This window comes from Gobius niger (assembly GCF_951799975.1).
Source record: "Gobius niger genome assembly, chromosome: 8".
NCBI classification, from domain to species: domain Eukaryota; kingdom Metazoa; phylum Chordata; class Actinopteri; order Gobiiformes; family Gobiidae; genus Gobius; species Gobius niger.
The window spans coordinates 11,159,524-11,177,295 of NC_136859.1; the positions used below are offsets into that span (position 1 = coordinate 11,159,524).

The 17,772-nt window shown below is 40.7% G+C and overlaps 2 protein-coding genes across 2 annotated transcripts; both read right to left on the reverse strand.

Annotated features, from left to right (window-relative positions):
* Positions 1-1,112: 1,112 nt before the first annotated feature.
* Positions 1,113-7,050, reverse strand: opn9 (opsin 9; the record flags this gene model as incomplete). The annotated part of the gene is made up of 7 exons (XM_079561643.1): positions 1,113-1,623; positions 1,706-1,789; positions 2,045-2,159; positions 3,737-3,875; positions 3,935-4,074; positions 4,140-4,290; positions 6,927-7,050. The coding sequence occupies 7 exons, from the start codon at positions 7,048-7,050 to the stop codon at positions 1,168-1,170; spliced, it is 1,209 nt and encodes a 402-aa protein (XP_079417769.1). The 3' UTR covers positions 1,113-1,167.
* A 2,924-nt stretch (positions 7,051-9,974) lies between these two features.
* gapdh (glyceraldehyde-3-phosphate dehydrogenase) lies at positions 9,975-17,772 on the reverse strand. The gene is made up of 12 exons (XM_079561363.1): positions 17,741-17,772; positions 17,156-17,201; positions 15,397-15,496; positions 14,267-14,373; positions 14,092-14,182; positions 12,821-12,936; positions 12,561-12,642; positions 12,179-12,330; positions 10,862-10,940; positions 10,584-10,667; positions 10,407-10,504; positions 9,975-10,336 (listed from the first exon to the last, which is right to left on the reverse strand). The coding sequence occupies exons 2-12, from the start codon at positions 17,176-17,178 to the stop codon at positions 10,267-10,269; spliced, it is 1,002 nt and encodes a 333-aa protein (XP_079417489.1). The 5' UTR covers positions 17,179-17,201; positions 17,741-17,772; the 3' UTR covers positions 9,975-10,266.

Sequence of the window (17,772 nt, forward strand, 5' to 3'; positions counted from 1 at the left end):
CTACCGTAAATCATGGAGAACATGCGCACGCAGTTTTTGCAATTCACTGCACAAAATTCAAAAAGCTTGATTGAGAAAAGTCAATGGGCACAGTGTGAGCTTAAAGGCAGTATACCCGAAACACTGTGCATCTAGTTATGAAGCTGCATCAATTTTATTTAAATAGTTTTTATTTTTTTTATCATTTCTGTTAAAGTGACCCTGAAAAGTGACCCTGCTAGATGTGAAATGAGCCTTTAAACTCTTCCTTTCTCATTGTCTGTAATAAAATAATAATAATAATGTAAAAAGAATTAACCTGGTCAGATGTTTTTAAGTGATGTAATGATGATGATGATGATGATGATGATGATGATGATGATGATGATGATGATGATGATGATGATGATGATGATGATGATGATGATGATGATGATGATGATGATGATAATAATAATAATAATAATAATAATAATAATAATAACAATAATAATAATAATAATAATAATAATAATAATAATAGTAGTAGTAGGTCAAGTAACAAAAGTCAGAGTAGAACCTTTTAATGCAAATATTAATTATATACAAAAATATAACAAGATCGCGGATACAAGCGGCCGAAAGGAGTTTCCTTCGCAGGGTGGCTGGGCGCACCCTTCATGATCAGGTGAGGAGCTCAGTTACCCGGGAGGAGCTCGGAGTAGAGTTGCTGCTCACGTAGAAAGGAGCCAGCTGAGGTGGCTCGGGCATCTGTTTCGGATGCCTCATGGTCGCCTCCCTCGGGAGTTGCTCCAGGCCTCGTGGAAGACCCAGGACACGGTGGTGGGACTATGTCTCCGAGCTGGCCTGGTGTCGCTTCGGGGTCCCCCCAGAACAGGTGGAGGAGGTGTGCGTGGATCGGGAAGTTTGGGCATCTCTGCTGAGACTGCTGCCCCCGCGACCCGGCCCCGGATAAAGCGGAAGAAAATGGATGGATGGATGGATGGATGGATGGATGGATAAATAAATAAATATAACAGATGTCACTACCTAATCATATTCAGCCGACCAAGTAACGTCATTCTAGTGCAGCATCTGCTGACCGATTTCTTACTGCATAATGTCACTTTTTTCTTGTAATCAGATCCTTTTAATAACATTGAAAGCAGTTCATATTTTAAGATTTTATCCCAACAGAGCCTCGGTGAGTCAGTGGTATTCCCTTGAAGAAGCCAAATTGAATTGGACTTGAACATGGGATTTTTTTCTTCTATGGCGCCTCATCCTTTCGGCCTTGACTCGCCCGAACACCATCTCATACAGGCTGTCCCTGAACTCCCGGTGCATGATCTGGTAAATGACAGGGTTCATCATGCAGTGGGATTTGGCAAACATGGCTGGGATGAGGGTGACCATCGGAGACAGGCTGGACTCTGAGCTGTTCTGGGGAGTTCCGGGCTGAGAGGAAAGTGATATGTTGCTCCATTGTCCTTCTGGGTATAGTAGTAAGTGTGTGAGGGACCTGGACGCGGTAAAGTTTAGCACCGACGGAGCAGAAGTGGCTGCAGAGAACTGGACATCTCTGGAGAGCAGCGGAGAGATCAGAGACACAGAGGCGTAAGGGAGCCAGGCCACGAGGAAGGCAGCACACACCACCACAGCCATCTGCAGGAAAGAGTGCAACACTGAGGTTCATATTTACAAAGAATCACACCACAAATCGGCAAATCGGCGATAAAAAAAATACCTTTGCGAGTTTGACGTCTTTGGTGCTGGTGTTCGAGACGACAGAGCAGGGAATGGACGCCAGGGCTCGGTTTGATTTGTAGACCTGGAAGAAGACAGTTACTATCATTTAGAGCTGGGATTGTACTGGAAGGTGTATAGATTGTTCTTCCTGAAGAGAATGTTTTCTTCTTTCTGGGCAATATTACAAGTGTTTTTCTAGTATAATATAGGCCTAGTAATATTGCCTGTTTGTTGGGGTAATATCTGAATATAACAAATCTCTGTAATTAATTAAATACTACTCTTTTAAGACCAAATCTCCTGTAATTGCTATATATAAATTTGTTAAGAAACCAACCTTGAGCAGAATGGCCAGATATGACGTGATAATGGTCAGTGTGGGGAGTCCGAAGCCAAAAGACAAGAAGAGGTAGATGTAGAGTCTATTTGTATAAGACGACCGAATGCTCCACCTTTAACAGTCATAAAAAGCAATGTACAAACATGAACAGTTATTCAGAGACTGTTTTCATATATTAAATATATTAAACTGTTACGATAATTTGCTTTGAGGGATTGAGAGTAACTTAATTTCAATTCTCTGCATGAACTTTGCATCTGGTGAAACTGGTAATTAAGTCATAATGTTGCTGTTTTGTTTAATTTCATATTTTTTTCTTATGGACAAAGGAAGGCTAGAAATGATCACAACTTTGTACGTTTTGCATTCTGTTAAAGCCATTCATTTGATCACACGTGAGCAGATGCTTTGTGAAAAACACCATAAACATGTGTTTTTAGTGTGAGCAGACTCGCCCCTTGTCAGACCTGACTTTGCTCGAAGTGGGACAGGACCAGCTTGTCTCCATGGAGATATTTCTTGCTTTGCAAAATGCTTAAAGGAACAGGCCATACTGAGATATGTTCTTACTTGAGCTCAAACAAGTTGATGTGTACCTGTCTGGTCTTTGTGCGTGCGCTCAGTCAAAATTGAGCACCTGGACGTCCACGTTGGTTCGTGGACGTAGAAGTGCTCCTAAGGTATTATTAGGCCTTACAGTATAGTACTCCTTTTTATCTGCTAAGAAAATCGACATGTTTAATTTTGTGTGACTATACTTATCGTGTAACTACTCACGTAACCGTATTTAAACTAATAAATTCTACCTGTAGTGGCTATTTGTCCATAAACTTAAATCAAAAACAAAAATTCCAACTTCTCAAATGGCCACTGAGGCTGCGTCATGACTTCGGCTTACGCAGGTTAAGAGGTACCAAATCAAAAATGTCCATGCAAAAAATGCGCTTGAGGAGGTTTATTTACAAAGCATAGCAAGCTCACAGACATTTCTGCTGCCTCTCTGTCGCTGGTAAAAAAAACATATGCCCTCGCAGCCTGAGGTCCCTCCCACCTTGACCCACTTATGTAATTCAACGAAACCAACTGTGACCAATAAACAACAACGTAAATAATTATCTAAATTAGCGGAAATATCAAACAAGAAATAATATGCATAAATGCAAAATAAGCAAATTAACTTGAGCAAGAAAGAAAATAAATTATAAATTAATTATAACTTAACTTAAGCCTACAATAAACAAAAGTACAAAATAGCTCCAACACTACTAACTTCAACCCTGTTTGGCCCCATAGGAGAGGAGGAGAGGTTAAATGCTTACAACGTCTTTGGTCTTTTTGCGTGACTGAGCGCATGCGTAAAGATCAGACAGGTACACATCAACTCATCTAAGCTCAGGTAAGAACATATCTCAGTATGGAAAAATGGTGGCCTGTTCCTTTCATTTTGATCACCCACACAAAGGTGCATTGTGGTGTCAATGGAATGATGGTATTGTTTATGGTTTCAGTTTTGTGTGTTACTATGTTGCTTTTTGAGAAAAGGGTATGTCTTTGGGCATAAATGCTGTTCTGAAATAGATCAGAAGCTTCTGTCAGTCTTCACCAGTGAAGCAGTGGCAGAGGAATGGCTTGCTAACATCAGGAGTGGGAGTTGAATGCATAAAAACGAATATAATTGAATATAGTTACCAGTCCACAGTGCAGCTCGTGCCATAGGGCTCTGGTCTGTATCTCCCAAAACCAAAGGCAGGCAGTGTAGCCCAAAATCCCGTGTATATCCAGATCATTGTTACACACACGAAGGCGTGAAGATTGTTGATCCACTGACCTGCAGAATTAAAACACATTAAAATGACGCATTCACACATTACTGACGCGTAAACTCACCATATCTCAAGCAGCAGATTTTAAGGCATCGATCCAGTGAGATGAGAGACGTGGTGATGAGGGAGCCGATACCAAAGACAGAGCCCTGAATGCCGTACCAGAGACACCCGGTCTCCCCGAAAACCCAGGCGTGGCTGAGGCTACAACAAAAAAAAGGGTTTTGGGTAACTTTAACTCACTAATCTGTAGGTGTGTCTTGCCGTACCTTGAAATAACGAAGAACGGCATTCCCAGGACGCTGAACCCTAAATCACACAGGGCCAGGTTCACCGTCATGAGCTCCGCCGGTTTGATTTTATTTCGTTTTCTGCAATAGACTGCGAGGACTGAGCCATTCCCACACACCGAGGAGACACCTGTAACTCACAATACACGCACACCCAATCGTCACCTGCCTAGTCACATACGGGGGATCTGAAGGTGCTCTGCCATCCTTGACATTCGCCTCCATAGGTGATGAGAAAGGATCTATTGTGCGGGCATTGATTGAAGACGCCGTTCAATACGAGCGTTGCTACACAGACTGAAAGCGAGGGACAGGAATGCAATGACAGAAGCCAATTACTTTTACAGGAGGTCACTGAAGCCTTTCTTCTTTTTTTTTCCTTTTCTTGGGCTGCAGGCTATTGCGTCTTTTCTCATTCATTTTAAAATCTGTTAATTAACCAATTGAGGTCAGACGAGGACGAAACTGCAAATATTTTCTCGTCAAAAGGCAAGACGGAACAAGTAGCTTTATAATTCAATGCAGAACGCACAAAGGTGTTGTGTAACGTTACCATGGAAATCCACAGTGAAATTGTCTATACTCGAACTAGCTAAAGACAGTATGAAAAGTAAAGAAAAGAACTATGGAAATTTGTTGAATAGATCTAGCACGCTGTAGTTTGCCCTGGTTTCATGCAAGCTTTAACTCCAGTATTTTACATTTCTCCATTGGCACCAGGGATCAGAGAAATGTTAGCAGATATAACATTCTACAGAGATTATTTTTTCTTTATTTAAAGGAACAGGCCACTGTTTTTCCATACTGAGATATGTTCTTACCTGAGCTTAGACGAGTTGATGGGTATCTGCCTGGTCTTTGTGTGTGCATTCAGTCACACAAAACAACCAGAGATGTTGTTAGCATTTGGCCTCTCCCAGTATATTCGTATAGCTCAAAATGGGGTGAAGTTAGAAGCGACCAAGCTGTTCCACGGGCACAAAGACCAGACAGGTACACATCAACTCGTCTAAGCTCAGGTAAGAACATATCTCAGTGTGGAAAAACGGTGGCCTATTCCTTTAAGGATCCCCATTAGCCTTTACCAAAGCAAAGCCTGCTCTTCCTGGGGTCCATTCCCATTATAAAGACATTGCAAAGTGAAAGCGTAGTTTGTACAATACACATCAACAATACAGAGTTTCACGTTCAATTAAATAATTGAGGAAGACATTAGAAAACGAGTCAGGTGCTTTACAATAAGTCAGGTTGCATGTTTCTTCAGATTTATTCGATGGGAAGCATGATTACTTATTCTCTTTATTTCCTGAGGCAGCATTTACGGCTCTTTACTGAGAGCCATATCTATGGGATCTGTTCATTTCAGAGAGGCGTTCAAAGGCATGGCTCTTTTTGATATAAATTTGAATGATGCCAGCCAGAATAATAATCTAAAATCACACTGGGACTGATATTAATGCTTTGATAAATGTGTTGGGCCATAACTGCATAATTTTCAGTGCATTTAGCTTTGACTTTAGCGCAAAAAGCTAAATGGGCTGATTCTTGTGTTTGTTCAAGGGGAGTTCTGAGTAAAATTGACTGAAAGAAAAGACCCGGTTCTTCTCGCAATAAGACATCCGGTTTGAGCCGTTCAAAAGAGGTCATGGACGTCACATCACTTAATACAGCTCCTTCTGCCCAAAACAAACCATGAAGTCTTATTAAAGCCTGTTAACCCAATGTAATTTAGACAAACTAGCTCTATAAAAAGAACATGCTACACTAACCTCATTAACTAGCATGTGAGTCTTGCATTAGTTTACCCGCTCATACATGTTGTTTGAAATGTCACTGATCCTGGTTGCGTCTATAAACTTGTGAATCTGATCAATCTTTGTCAGACAATTTGCAATAATACATTTCCCCCAAACTAGTCGTTACCCCAATAGAGAGATTATAATGCTTGTCCCCCTTTAATTCCTTTAAAGGAACAGGCCACCGTTTTTCCACACTGAGATATGTTCTTACCTGAGCTTAGACGAGTTGATGCGTACCTGTCTGGTCTTCACGCATGTGCTCAGTCACAAAAAAAAGACTAAAGATGTTGCTAGCACGTAGCCTCTGCCAGTATATTCCTATAGCTCCAAACGGGGGTTTTCTCTATTTCAATACGGTTACGTGAGTAGTTACACGATCCAAGTATAGTTGGATAGTATATCACTGTGCGGATGTAGTGCTCCTAAGGTGTTATTACACCTTACAATATAGTTCCCCTTTTTATCTGCTTAGAAAATGTTTAATTTTGTGTGACTAGACTTCGTGTAACTACTCACGGGAAAATGTGGAAAAGCTTGGTCGCTTCTAACTTCACCCCCATTTGGGTCCATAGGAATAATGGGAGAGGCTAAATGCTAACAACATGTTTGGTCTTTTTGCATGACTGAGCTGCACGTACAAAGACCAGACAGGGACACATCAACTCGTCTAAGCTCAGGTAAGAACATAGCTCAGTGTGGAAAAACGGTGGCCCGTTCCTTTAACGATGAGTATCTCTACATCCCCATGAAAGTCTAATGCACAGTCACAGTTTGTTCCGTTTGTTTTGGAGTCCGAACTGTAAAGAAATGTCACTAATATGCAGTAATATTGAATCATTTGTGACATTTACCCAAGTATCTGGAGTCAAAATCTTTAGCAACTGCTTTAGGGTTACACAGTTGAGCTTGTAGAACATTTAACCTGTACAATGCCACAAATGTAGAGCTAATAGGAAAATGCCTTTACCTGTGAGTATGAGAAAGACGGCGATGACCAGGTCAGCACTCGGGGACAGCTTGGACACAAACTGTGGCTCTACGGAGGAGTCGATGGGCCAGGTTTCTGTGTTCTTTGAGCTGTTCTCTCCCATGGATGCACTGTGCGGAGCCGGCAGAAGTCTTCTCCTAAAACCCAAGGAAGCATAAGCGTCATTATTAGATGAGTGAAAGCATTCATTCGCCTCAGGGGCTAAAAGAGTCTCAGCAGCTTCACGAAAACAAGTCACAAGATCGTCATTGAACTGCATTTCTCTGATTTTTTTTCCCCCACTGTCTTTCAAACTCATAAATAACAAGCATCATGTCTTACCTTCTTTGATGCCTTTTGTGCTTTTAATCGGCTATTTCCCCCCCCGCCTCCACAACAATGCCTTTGATCCTCCTTTAAATGAGTGCGTTTTCGTCCATATAGAGGTGATGGAGTTGTTCTCTGTGGCCTTGATGAAGCGCAAATGAACAGATAACAAGAAGTGAGTCTACAGTGTGTAAAAAAAAAAAAATGAAAGAGAGAGAGAGAGAACAAAGAAGGGAGGGGGATAGAGAGGGAAGATATAGAAGTGGGATGGATGGAAGGAGGAAAAGGAGAGGGAGAGAGGTCTGCCCTTTGTCACCTCTTAGAAAAATGTCAGTCTGGGGGCTTATGCTTTGGACACAATTATAGTTTATTAGGTTTAAGGACTGATTTGTTCTTCAAAGTCAATCATAGCCAACATGAGGTAATGCTTTATGTCGGTAAACGCAATATCTGTATGATCATGTGATGAGAAAACAGCTCATCTGGATCTTATTCGTTATAGCTCATTTGTAGACTGTCTCGAAATGAAAATATTACGGTATTTTAAGTCAGATATCACAGTCTCCTCATGGCTTGTCCTCACTGCGCATTGACATTTAGAAATTCAGCTGATCACGTGGGTAATGAAGGTTCAAAAGGTGATATATTAGTGAACAATTACATGCCTCTGCAGCTGTGCACGAGCTAATAAGTCCCGGTCATAATTATTTTGATCACATGGTGTGATCTTAACACAGTGGTTGTTACTAGAAAGTCAGAGGCCTCGGGGTGTGTCATGTCCTGCTGTCAGGCTTGAAATAGAGTCTTCAGGATGATGCTGAATTTGAGTGACAAAATGACACAAACATGAGCCCATAATGCACAGGAAAATGTATTATGTACAAGAAACTGATTTGAATTATATTTGGCTTTGATGTATATGTTGCTCCACATACAATATAAACAGTTAAGGCATTAACCAAGGCCCCCCCACTGAACGAGGGCGAGATGGACCCCCAGCCCCCAGCTTTAATGAGGCATGTGTGTGCGTCTCCCTCTGCAGGAGATTGTATAGTTTTAAAAGCCCTATACCGGATTTATTTTCTATTTGCATATTGTAAACGCAGACATTTGTGGGAAAAACCCAATAAAGTTTATAAACCTGTTCCTGTGATGCTACGAATATGTTAGGAATGAGTTTGGACCATAACTAACATTTTAATTGAAAGGCTTCCTCTTTCATTATTTGTAATTAAAACAAAACAAAAAGTCTGTGTCTTTTAATGATGATACAGTGGAGTCAGTAGTGTGAGACTAGTAAATAAGTTATGGATCTTGTTAAATAAACCAAGTGATGTCAGACCCCCTGCTGTGGCCTTCTCAGCCCCCACGTTTATAATCATGAAAGCATTGAAAGTAACGGCATGGCAATGGTTAGTGCTCGGGCTTCACAGCTAGAAGGTCTTGGGTTTGATCCCTGTGTAGAGTTCACATGTGGCAGCCTACATCTCAAAACATGTACAATAGGCCAGGATGAATGAGACTGTTTGCCTGAGTGAATCATGGACAGCGACTTTCATGTCCCAACCCACCTGTTGAGAACCACAGTGAAACAAAAACATTGGCAATGCAATGCCAATATAAATGCTTTTAGGTTCTGATTAAAAGAAAATTATAATTTTCAAAAATCCCACAATGAGACAATATGGATAAACAAGTTAAAAAAAATTAAAAAAAAAGGAAAATAAAGAATAAATCTTACTGAAGGGAAACCTAAAAATTCTGAAAAGCTTTTTAACCTACAGTTTATTAAAAAAACAGTGGTGGAAAGCAAAAAGTAAAAATTATAGGTACTTTTACATAAGTAAATTTAATTTCTAACCCTTTTACTTCACTACATTTTAGAGCCTGTATCTGTACTTTCTACTCCACATTTTTAAATTAGATTTAAAGTAAAAGTATTTTAATTTCAAAGTGACTTCTAAACAGGTTTACTCCTGTTTAGATCTGGATTAGACCTGGTTTAGTTCCTGTTTTGGACCCGAGTTTGTGGTTTACTCGTTTAGATCTGGTTTGATTCAAATGATTAAAAAAAAATCTTGCACATTAAACTCTTAAATACTTTTAACTGATAAAGTAAATTTTACAATGCATACTTTTATATTACTTAAAGCAACACAGTGTATAGTTTTACCCAATAAAATAGAAATACAAGCATTTATTTCATGACAGATATTTTCATCATTGAAAAATACCTCATAAATGTTCAAACAAACGTGAGCGGCTCAGACATGACTAACTTTACTGGGAGTGGGTACGTCTCCAGCTCGTCTCCATGGCGATGTCGACTAAAGTCAGCAGAATATAAGATTTGAACAGGTTAGGTCCTCATCCAAATCCATCCTTTGATTATACACTGCAGTAATATAGTTTTCTGTGTAGAGCTGGTCATTAGGAACATGTTTTGTATTGATGTCAACACGATAGTACAAAATGCTACGCAGTGTCCCTTTAAGTAAAGGTTTTATCAGACTTAAACTTCAGCACATTTTTGGTCCTGTATCAGCACTTTTACTTAATATTGAGTACTTCTTCCACCACTGATAAAAACTTATTTTTGTTCATCGTCATGTAGCCAGTGACGCAGCAAACGTATCATGTGCATTTCATCCGAACAAGTAGAGCATGGGAACCCTAACCCATGGCAGGATTTATATGGAAAAACAAATCAGAAGGTCAAGATTTTCTCACAAACCGAGGACTTTATTTCACCACTGTCTGCAGCAGCACAGTGCTCCAGACAGACTCACTCCGCCACCATTGAACACAAGATCAGAAAACTCTGATAAAACACTGATAAAAAAAGGGAACAAAACATTGGTCACCGTTTGAATCTTTGTGTGGGACCTTTCCTCAGGCATAAACGTGTGGGTCGACAATCTGAACCAGGTACAGCACTACAGTGTCCTGTAGCGTTTACATGTACTGGGAAGATGGGATGTTACGAGAGAAGATCAACTTCATGGAAGAAGGTTTACTCCTTGGAAGCCATGTGGACCATCAGGTCGCAGACGCGGGTGCTGTAGCCGAACTCATTGTCGTACCTATGGAGACAGACAGTGTGTAAGAACATGACGCAAAAGGGAAACTAAATCTAGATTACTGAGGCCGTACCATGTGACCAGCTTGACAAAGTGGTCATTCAGAGCAATGCCTGCGCCGGCGTCAAAGATGGAGGAGTGAGTGTCACCGTTGAAGTCTGTTGAGACGACCTGAGAAGACACGAAAAGTACGACTCAGTGAAGCTTTAATCCGGCTCTATGATGTATTACAAATGTATAAAAGAAATACCTGGTCTTCTGTGTATCCCAGAATTCCCTTCAGAGGACCGCTGGCGGCATCCTTCACCACCTTCTTGATGTCGTCATACTTGGCCTGCAGGAAGAGGACGATATACTCATAAGCATGCATTAATCTCATGGTAATGTTCTGTCTTTTTGTCACGCTGTTGATGACCAAGACGAATTTCTCCTAGTTAGAGGCAATAACGGCTCATCTTATCTCAATATGCTAGACTCTTGCCAAGAATACTATGTTTAGATTACAGTGCAATGATTTATTCTACTCACGGGCTTCTCCAGGCGCACGGTCAGGTCAACCACAGACACGTTGGGTGTGGGGACTCGGAAAGCCATGCCGGTCAGTTTTCTGTGGATGAGGAACAAAAACATTCATTAGGCTTGTTGTAAAAGTGTATCATATGCAAACTTAACATATATGGATGATGTATATACACCAATAGTATGGCACACAGAAAAAGTGGAATAAAATGCACTGCCTGACCAAAAAGGAAAAAAAACTGCCACCTGGAGGTAACTAACTGGTATGATCTGTTGCTGCAGTTGGTCAGGTCTCAGTTCAGCAACACTATGTGCCCAAAGAATGTGCCGACATCCAGAATGAGGTTATTCCATCAATGGATTTCTCCTTCTCTGATGGAACAGGCATATCCCAAGATCCATCTGACTCACATTGTGAAAGATTGTGAAAGAGTGAGTCAGGAGCATGAGAAATCATTTTCACAAATGCATTGGCCACAGGGTCCAGATCTTAACCATCTTGAGAATCTGTGGGATGTGCTGCGGGACCGATCGTGTGTTTTTTTGTCCACCTAGGAGGGACGCAATGTGAGATCTTGCTGCTCCCCGGACCTGGCGCGTTAGTGAGCGGGTGAACACGTGTTTTGTTTTTTTTGCGTTTTGGCCGAGAGCAAACCAAAGACATCGACCCACACAACAGGCTTGGGACACGGACATATGATAGAGCTTATAAAATGCTAATGCTAAAAGAACACGAGGCAGCACAATATAAATGAGGAAAAGAAATGTGAGGCTGCCATAAACCATGCCTCAGTCAAAATCCTTTTTCTCTCGCTAATGGCGCGGGCACATAGCGGAAAAAATGATGCGGGTCCAACACCGTGTTTGGACCAACGCTGTCCTTGCGCCAGGCAGAAGATCTGGCCCTAAATCGTAGAAGCTTATGGAAACAATGTCACAGCTTTAATAAAAGCTAAAAGCGGCACAAATATCAGCGCGTGTGACCATTTTTTTGTGGCAACTTTTTATTGGTCCAGCAGTGTATAACAAATGGATCCAATGAGTCAGCGAGGAGGCCTTTTTGACCTCAAGATAAAGTTCACATGAATAACTCAAGAAAACACGTGGAAATTCAAACACCTAAACTAATAAATGAATCACATGCATTTCAGAAGATGTTTGTGCTGTTCTTGGCTTCATAAATACAATCACGTGACAGGTTGTTTGGTTATTTGCGGCGTAATGTTTCGCCTTTACCCCTAAACCACAGCCTTCACCATTTTTCATTGATATTTAGGATGAATAGTGATTAATCCTGCAGCCGAAATGCAATGCGTGATTACTCACCCGTTGAGCTCAGGAATGACTTTGCCCACGGCCTTGGCGGCGCCAGTGGAGGCCGGGATGATGTTCTGGCTGGCACCACGTCCATCTCTCCACAGCTTTCCAGAGGGACCATCCACGGTCTTCTGGGTGGCGGTGATGGCGTGGACTGTGCTCTGTTGGTTGAATCAAATCATCAAAAACTGGCACAAAGATGATATTTCCCCAGACACATAATGATCAGGTTTCTGTTTGGATTGTTCTCTCAAATCTAAACTCTTGCCCATGGGTTACACAGACATCTTCGGGCATTCTGACACCAAATTCTACAACAACAAAACTAGATTCGTCCACACTCTGCACCATAGATCGTGGTCAAAACAACAAACAAACATTTCCTTCTTACCATCAAACCCTCAACGATGCCGAAGTTGTCATTGATGACTTTAGCCAGAGGAGCCAGGCAGTTTGTGGTGCAGGAAGCATTGCTATTAAATGGAAAGGAAAGTATCAAATATCATGGGCTTTGCTCCTGTGATGTTGAATTTGTATACACCTGGGCTTCTTTTGAGAGATTACAATGAAATAGTTGCATCAGGAAGAGCCTTGTTATCTTTGTCCATTCTATTAATTGTATTATATCAAAAAATTGTCTTGTTTTCTCACCTGACGACCTGCAGGGACTTGTCGTACTTCTCGTGGTTGACGCCCATCACAAACATCGGGGCATCGGCGCTGGGAGCGGAGATGATGACCCTCTTGGCACCACCCTTCAGATGAGCCTGAAGCCACAGAAGACACACTCTCAGTTACATATCGTTGCTTATTCCACAGAGCAGAGGTACAGAGAGAGGCGTAGTCCTACTGTCGGCCATTTTTAAAGAAGTCGGCCATCTTTTAGAGTACTTAAACACAATTCTTTAGATCACTGTTGAGCGCAGTCCCTTTGATCAAAATAATCTGGGGGACCACAGGATAAATGCTGCCTGATGACGCCGCACACGATTAGATAAGAGTTCATTTACAAAGATAGATAAGAACATCAACAGAGGATTTTAATTGTCTCTTTTGCACTGCAACAAAGCTCATTTTCTCCAGTTTAGTTTTACCCAAAACTAAAAGCTTGTCTATAGACTATAGTCACGCCTCAATTGAGAGCTAAGTGTTGTGGCCGAGTACATCACATTTTTTAAGGCATTTTTGTTGTTGCTTTCTTCATCTCTTTTTTCCATTGCTTTTTGTCGTGTTTGTCATGTTTTTGTTTGTTGTTTTTCCTGGCACGTTTTTTTTTGTGGCTTTTTTTTTGCTTTTTCATCACTTTTAATCATGTTTTGAGGCTTGTTTACTGTGTGTGTTTGTTTGTTTTTTCCGCTCTTTTTTTGTGGTCATTTTTTGGCTGTATTTTCTTCCTCGCTGTTTTGATGCTTTTTCAAGAACCTTTTAGATTTGGGTAAAGCCAACCTGGAGAAAATGTGCTCAGTTCAGGTGGGGGTTTAAGAGGATAACGGCTAAATCCATGTTTATTAGCGCAACACAATGAAGCCATTCTTTCCAGACGTTCATTCAGATTTTTTTTCTTTAAATCCTGATAACAAAATAGCTCTTCATATCAAAACATTAGCATCTATTTTGCCATTGCATTTACAGACTATACATATTTTTTAAACTGTAATTGCATTTTTGTTTTGAGAGTAGCCTAGATGCAAGTTGGTCATTTTGACACTCACTGCTGCCAGGTCTTACGCATAACTGCAGTCTCTATATTAAGTTTTGGTGAACAGGTCTGGGCTCATTCTACACATGAGGACATGGCTGGAACAAGTAGGGGGATGAAAATGCTTAGTTTTAACATTTTTAAACTCCGTATAGTCCCTTTAAGCTATTGTGAACAAGTTTGTCCAGGTCAAGACACTCGTATTTGACAGAAACCCACGTACAGAGGCCTTATCGATGGTGGTGAAAACGCCAGTGGACTCCACCACGTACTCGGCACCAGCCTCGCCCCATTTGATGTTGGTGGGGTCCCTCCTGCGAAACAAGCAGAAGAGAAACCGATTCAAGCCAAGCCATTCGCACACAGGACGATTATAAAAGCAACAGAAAGCAACTCACTCGTGGAAGACGGTGATTTTCTGTCCATCAATGACCAGCTTGTCTCCCTCGACTCTGACCTCACCCTTGAAGCGGTTGTGGGTGGAGTCATACTTGAACATGTAAACCTAAAAAGAGATAAATCCATTACAAACACTGTTCTTGATTCATAAAATACAGTAACTACAAAGGGTCCAGATCCTCTTCTCATTATTTAATTTTGTAGAAGTTGGACACAAAATGCATATAAAGATAAAACTAAATCATCTTTTTGAACGTTTTCAATGATTTTATATTTGTTATAGTGACAAGATTTCAGACCCACCAACTGCAGACCCAATGAATGGTCTCAGTGGCAGATGTATGATCTTTAAGTTTTCAGAAAAGTTTGAGTCTAGTAAATTCATGGGCCACGGTATAGAAGGTATAACCTCTGTATAAGCCTGGCATCAGACTTAATTGAACACAAATACTGTATATAGAGGTGGGTAGAGTAGCCAAAATATTTAAGAGTAACATTACTTTAAAATTATTTGACTCAAGTAATAATAATGGCTTTTCTAAGACGATTGAGGCAATAAAATAAAATAAAAAAAAAGCTAAGTGGGGACTTATTTATGATCAACTACACTTCTCTAAATTATAAAATTGATCTTGGAACATTTTGATGCAATTGGGGCGTAATCGTTATGGTAAAATCTATATATATTTTGTAAAAGCCCTTCTGGGACAAAACTTGTATACGGCATATAATCCAGTGTGCTACATGTTAATTGTCTAAATCAAATGAAATAAAGAGTCAAATAATCCAATAAGCCATTGCAGTCTTGACACAAACAATGAGAAACAAAACATGAAATAATGTGAAAACTAATATGAAAAACAAAAAACAAAACATTTGTCATTTAAAGATTTACTCAGTGGCACACGTTACTATTTGTTTTTTACTCAAGCAAGAGCACATTTAAATATTACTCAAGTAGAAGTAAAAAATACTGTATAAAAAAAACTTTCAAAAGTACAGTTACTTAAGTACATGAGTAAATATAACTGAGGACTACCCACCTCGACTATATAGCATAAACTCTTCCAGAGACCGCTTTGCTTATTACACAGAAGTACGTGTCTACTGGGTAAACTCAGGGCCTCACCATGTACTCCAGGTCGATGAAGGGGTCATTAATGGCCACGATCTCGACCTTCTTGGAGTGGAAGGCTGCACGTGTCACCAGGCGACCGATACGGCCGAATCTGAAAAGCATAGAAACAAGAGCTGTGATACTGTTGAGCCTCTAGAGGGCGACACAGACCCACAACTCCACTGTCTACAGCTGCACAGGTCTGCTGAAGCTGCACTGTGTTATATAGATTATTAACATGCTCAACATGTCCAATTGTATCGCAGTAAAATGGCCATTAACAAACCTTAACTCATGGCAAACAGTGTAAAGCTGCAACTAATGATCACTGTAGTCGTCATCTGGTCTAGGGGATCCCAAACTTATAACTGGGGGCACCAAAGTAAAACGTAATAAGCACTCATTTGAGTAATTTTCTAAGAAGAAGATTTTTAAAAAAAAGCCAATTGGGAACTTTTTTATAAACAACTGCATTTCTGTTAAATTGATCTTGGAACATTATGATGCAATTGCAGTGTTGTCTATGATAAAACCTATATCAAAGTTTTGTAAAAGCCGTTCTAGGACAAAACACTGCAAAATATCCAGTGTGTTCCATGTTAATTAACATAATTGTATAAACCAAATGAAATAAAACATCTAGTCAAGTCAACTAATCTGATTACCCATTACAGCCCAAACTCCACTTATTATTAACTCAATTGCCTCACGGTCTACAGCCAGTGTTTCTCTGTAAGAAGATATGTGCCAGCAGAAGAGGACTAAAGGGTAAAGTTCAGGGGGGAGGACTCGGGGGGGGGGGGGGGGGGGGGGTTGTGCATTCTGAACATATAGCTTCTGTCCTGACCGTCCCCCGAGGCTAAAGTTTGACTTTTGATTATCCTGATGACGACAATGAGTGGTTTGATCAAAGCCGGGTTTAGACTTTAACCCCCGGGTTCAGAGCGGTATCACACACTGTTACAGAGACAAAGCCCTGAGGAGGAGCATCCGGGGCCGTTTACGTAGACACGATTAGGAAAGGGCCCCCCAGTGTTTGCATATGAAGCACAATGAAGCAAAATCTGAAGCTTTTCCCTTTCCCTTTTTAACATCTGCAGCATCTTTTCAGCTTGAGGATGTATTTTTGTTACTTTTGATTGTCTAAAATGATCATAAGCTATCCATCTTATATATATATGAATAAAATAAAGTCTCTCTTCAGGACAGACGGTTTCAAAGTCCCGCACCACTGCCCACATTGTTATCAGCTCAAAGTTCAAAGTTCACCGTTTGTCTGTCAACATGTTTGTGTCTGCTCATTGCGTAGACTTTTACAACTGCGTGCACTTTTCAAGGTTATTGTTAAAGACTAATTCCCTTAAATTAAATAGAGACGCTTTATAAAAAGGTGGTTAATTTCATTTGGAGATAAAGACGTGCAGACCTTGAATGTCATTAGTATTCAAAAAAGACACCAGCTCATTTTGATAATGGTTTTAAATGCTTTTGAGAAGTGCTGACTCTACAGAAAGAACATTTAGCCGTTCAGGGGGGATTCGGTTTTCATGCAAAGTGCAAGTTTTTTTGTACTCTTAATGTTTCCCAATTCTACTCTGCAATCTTGAGCAAACTTCTGGTAAATCATTGCAGTTCTGCTCAAACCAGGCTGCACTTCAGGGGCCGGATCCTCTGGCCGTGTGGGCTTTGCATGTGCATGTTCTACTTATAGCGCCGAAATGGCTCTGCATTAAGCTCTGGTGTCTTCTGTTACATGTGAAGCTGCTCTTACCCGTTGATGCCGACTTTAACCATTTTGCCTGAGTTGGTCTAGTCCTCTGAAAAAAAACAAAAGACGAGAGACATCGTTACACAGGCCGGTGGCACTCACGCTTTTCACACACAGTAGGAGAAAATGAACAAATCTGAATCAGGCCTAGGAGGAAGAAACACATACAAAACGTTCTAGGCCTCGTGAACTATTTGACCTTCCAAATACCACCAGGCCTAGATCAAGATCAAATCAGGACTAAACTGGGTCTAAAACAGGACTAAAGTAGACAAAACTAGTCTTGACTGGACGTAAACCATTTCCAAACCATGACACCAACACTAAATCTTAAATAAATGATGACAATGATGACCCAGGGTACCACATGAAGAAGCCCAAGGACCCCAGTTTGAAAACCACTGTTTAATAATTCGTCCAATTAGTTAAGATTGACAAACTTTTAAGAGAAATAAACATAGAAAAGGTAAATACAAGCTTGGGCTGTCATTGCCATTAAAGGAATAAACAAATCACGAGTGCATTTTGTGAAAAGTGTTCATTGATAAACATTCATTCTCTGCACAGATAAAACAGTGGCGCGTTTACCGTTTGTGAGGGTCTGTCTTGTGCTCCGGGTG

Bases quoted from the DNA above. Each gene is read 5' to 3' on its own strand.
- gapdh (XM_079561363.1), bottom strand. From the start codon at position 17,178: ATGGTTAAAGTCGGCATCAACGG. The intron at 14,374-15,396 runs GTGAGGCCCTGA...ATCTCTTTTTAG, and splicing joins TCATCGACCTGGAGTACATG to GTTTACATGTTCAAGTATGA. The intron at 10,505-10,583 runs GTATTTCTTTTA...GTGTCTTCTCAG, and splicing joins TGGGATACACAGAAGACCAG to GTCGTCTCAACAGACTTCAA.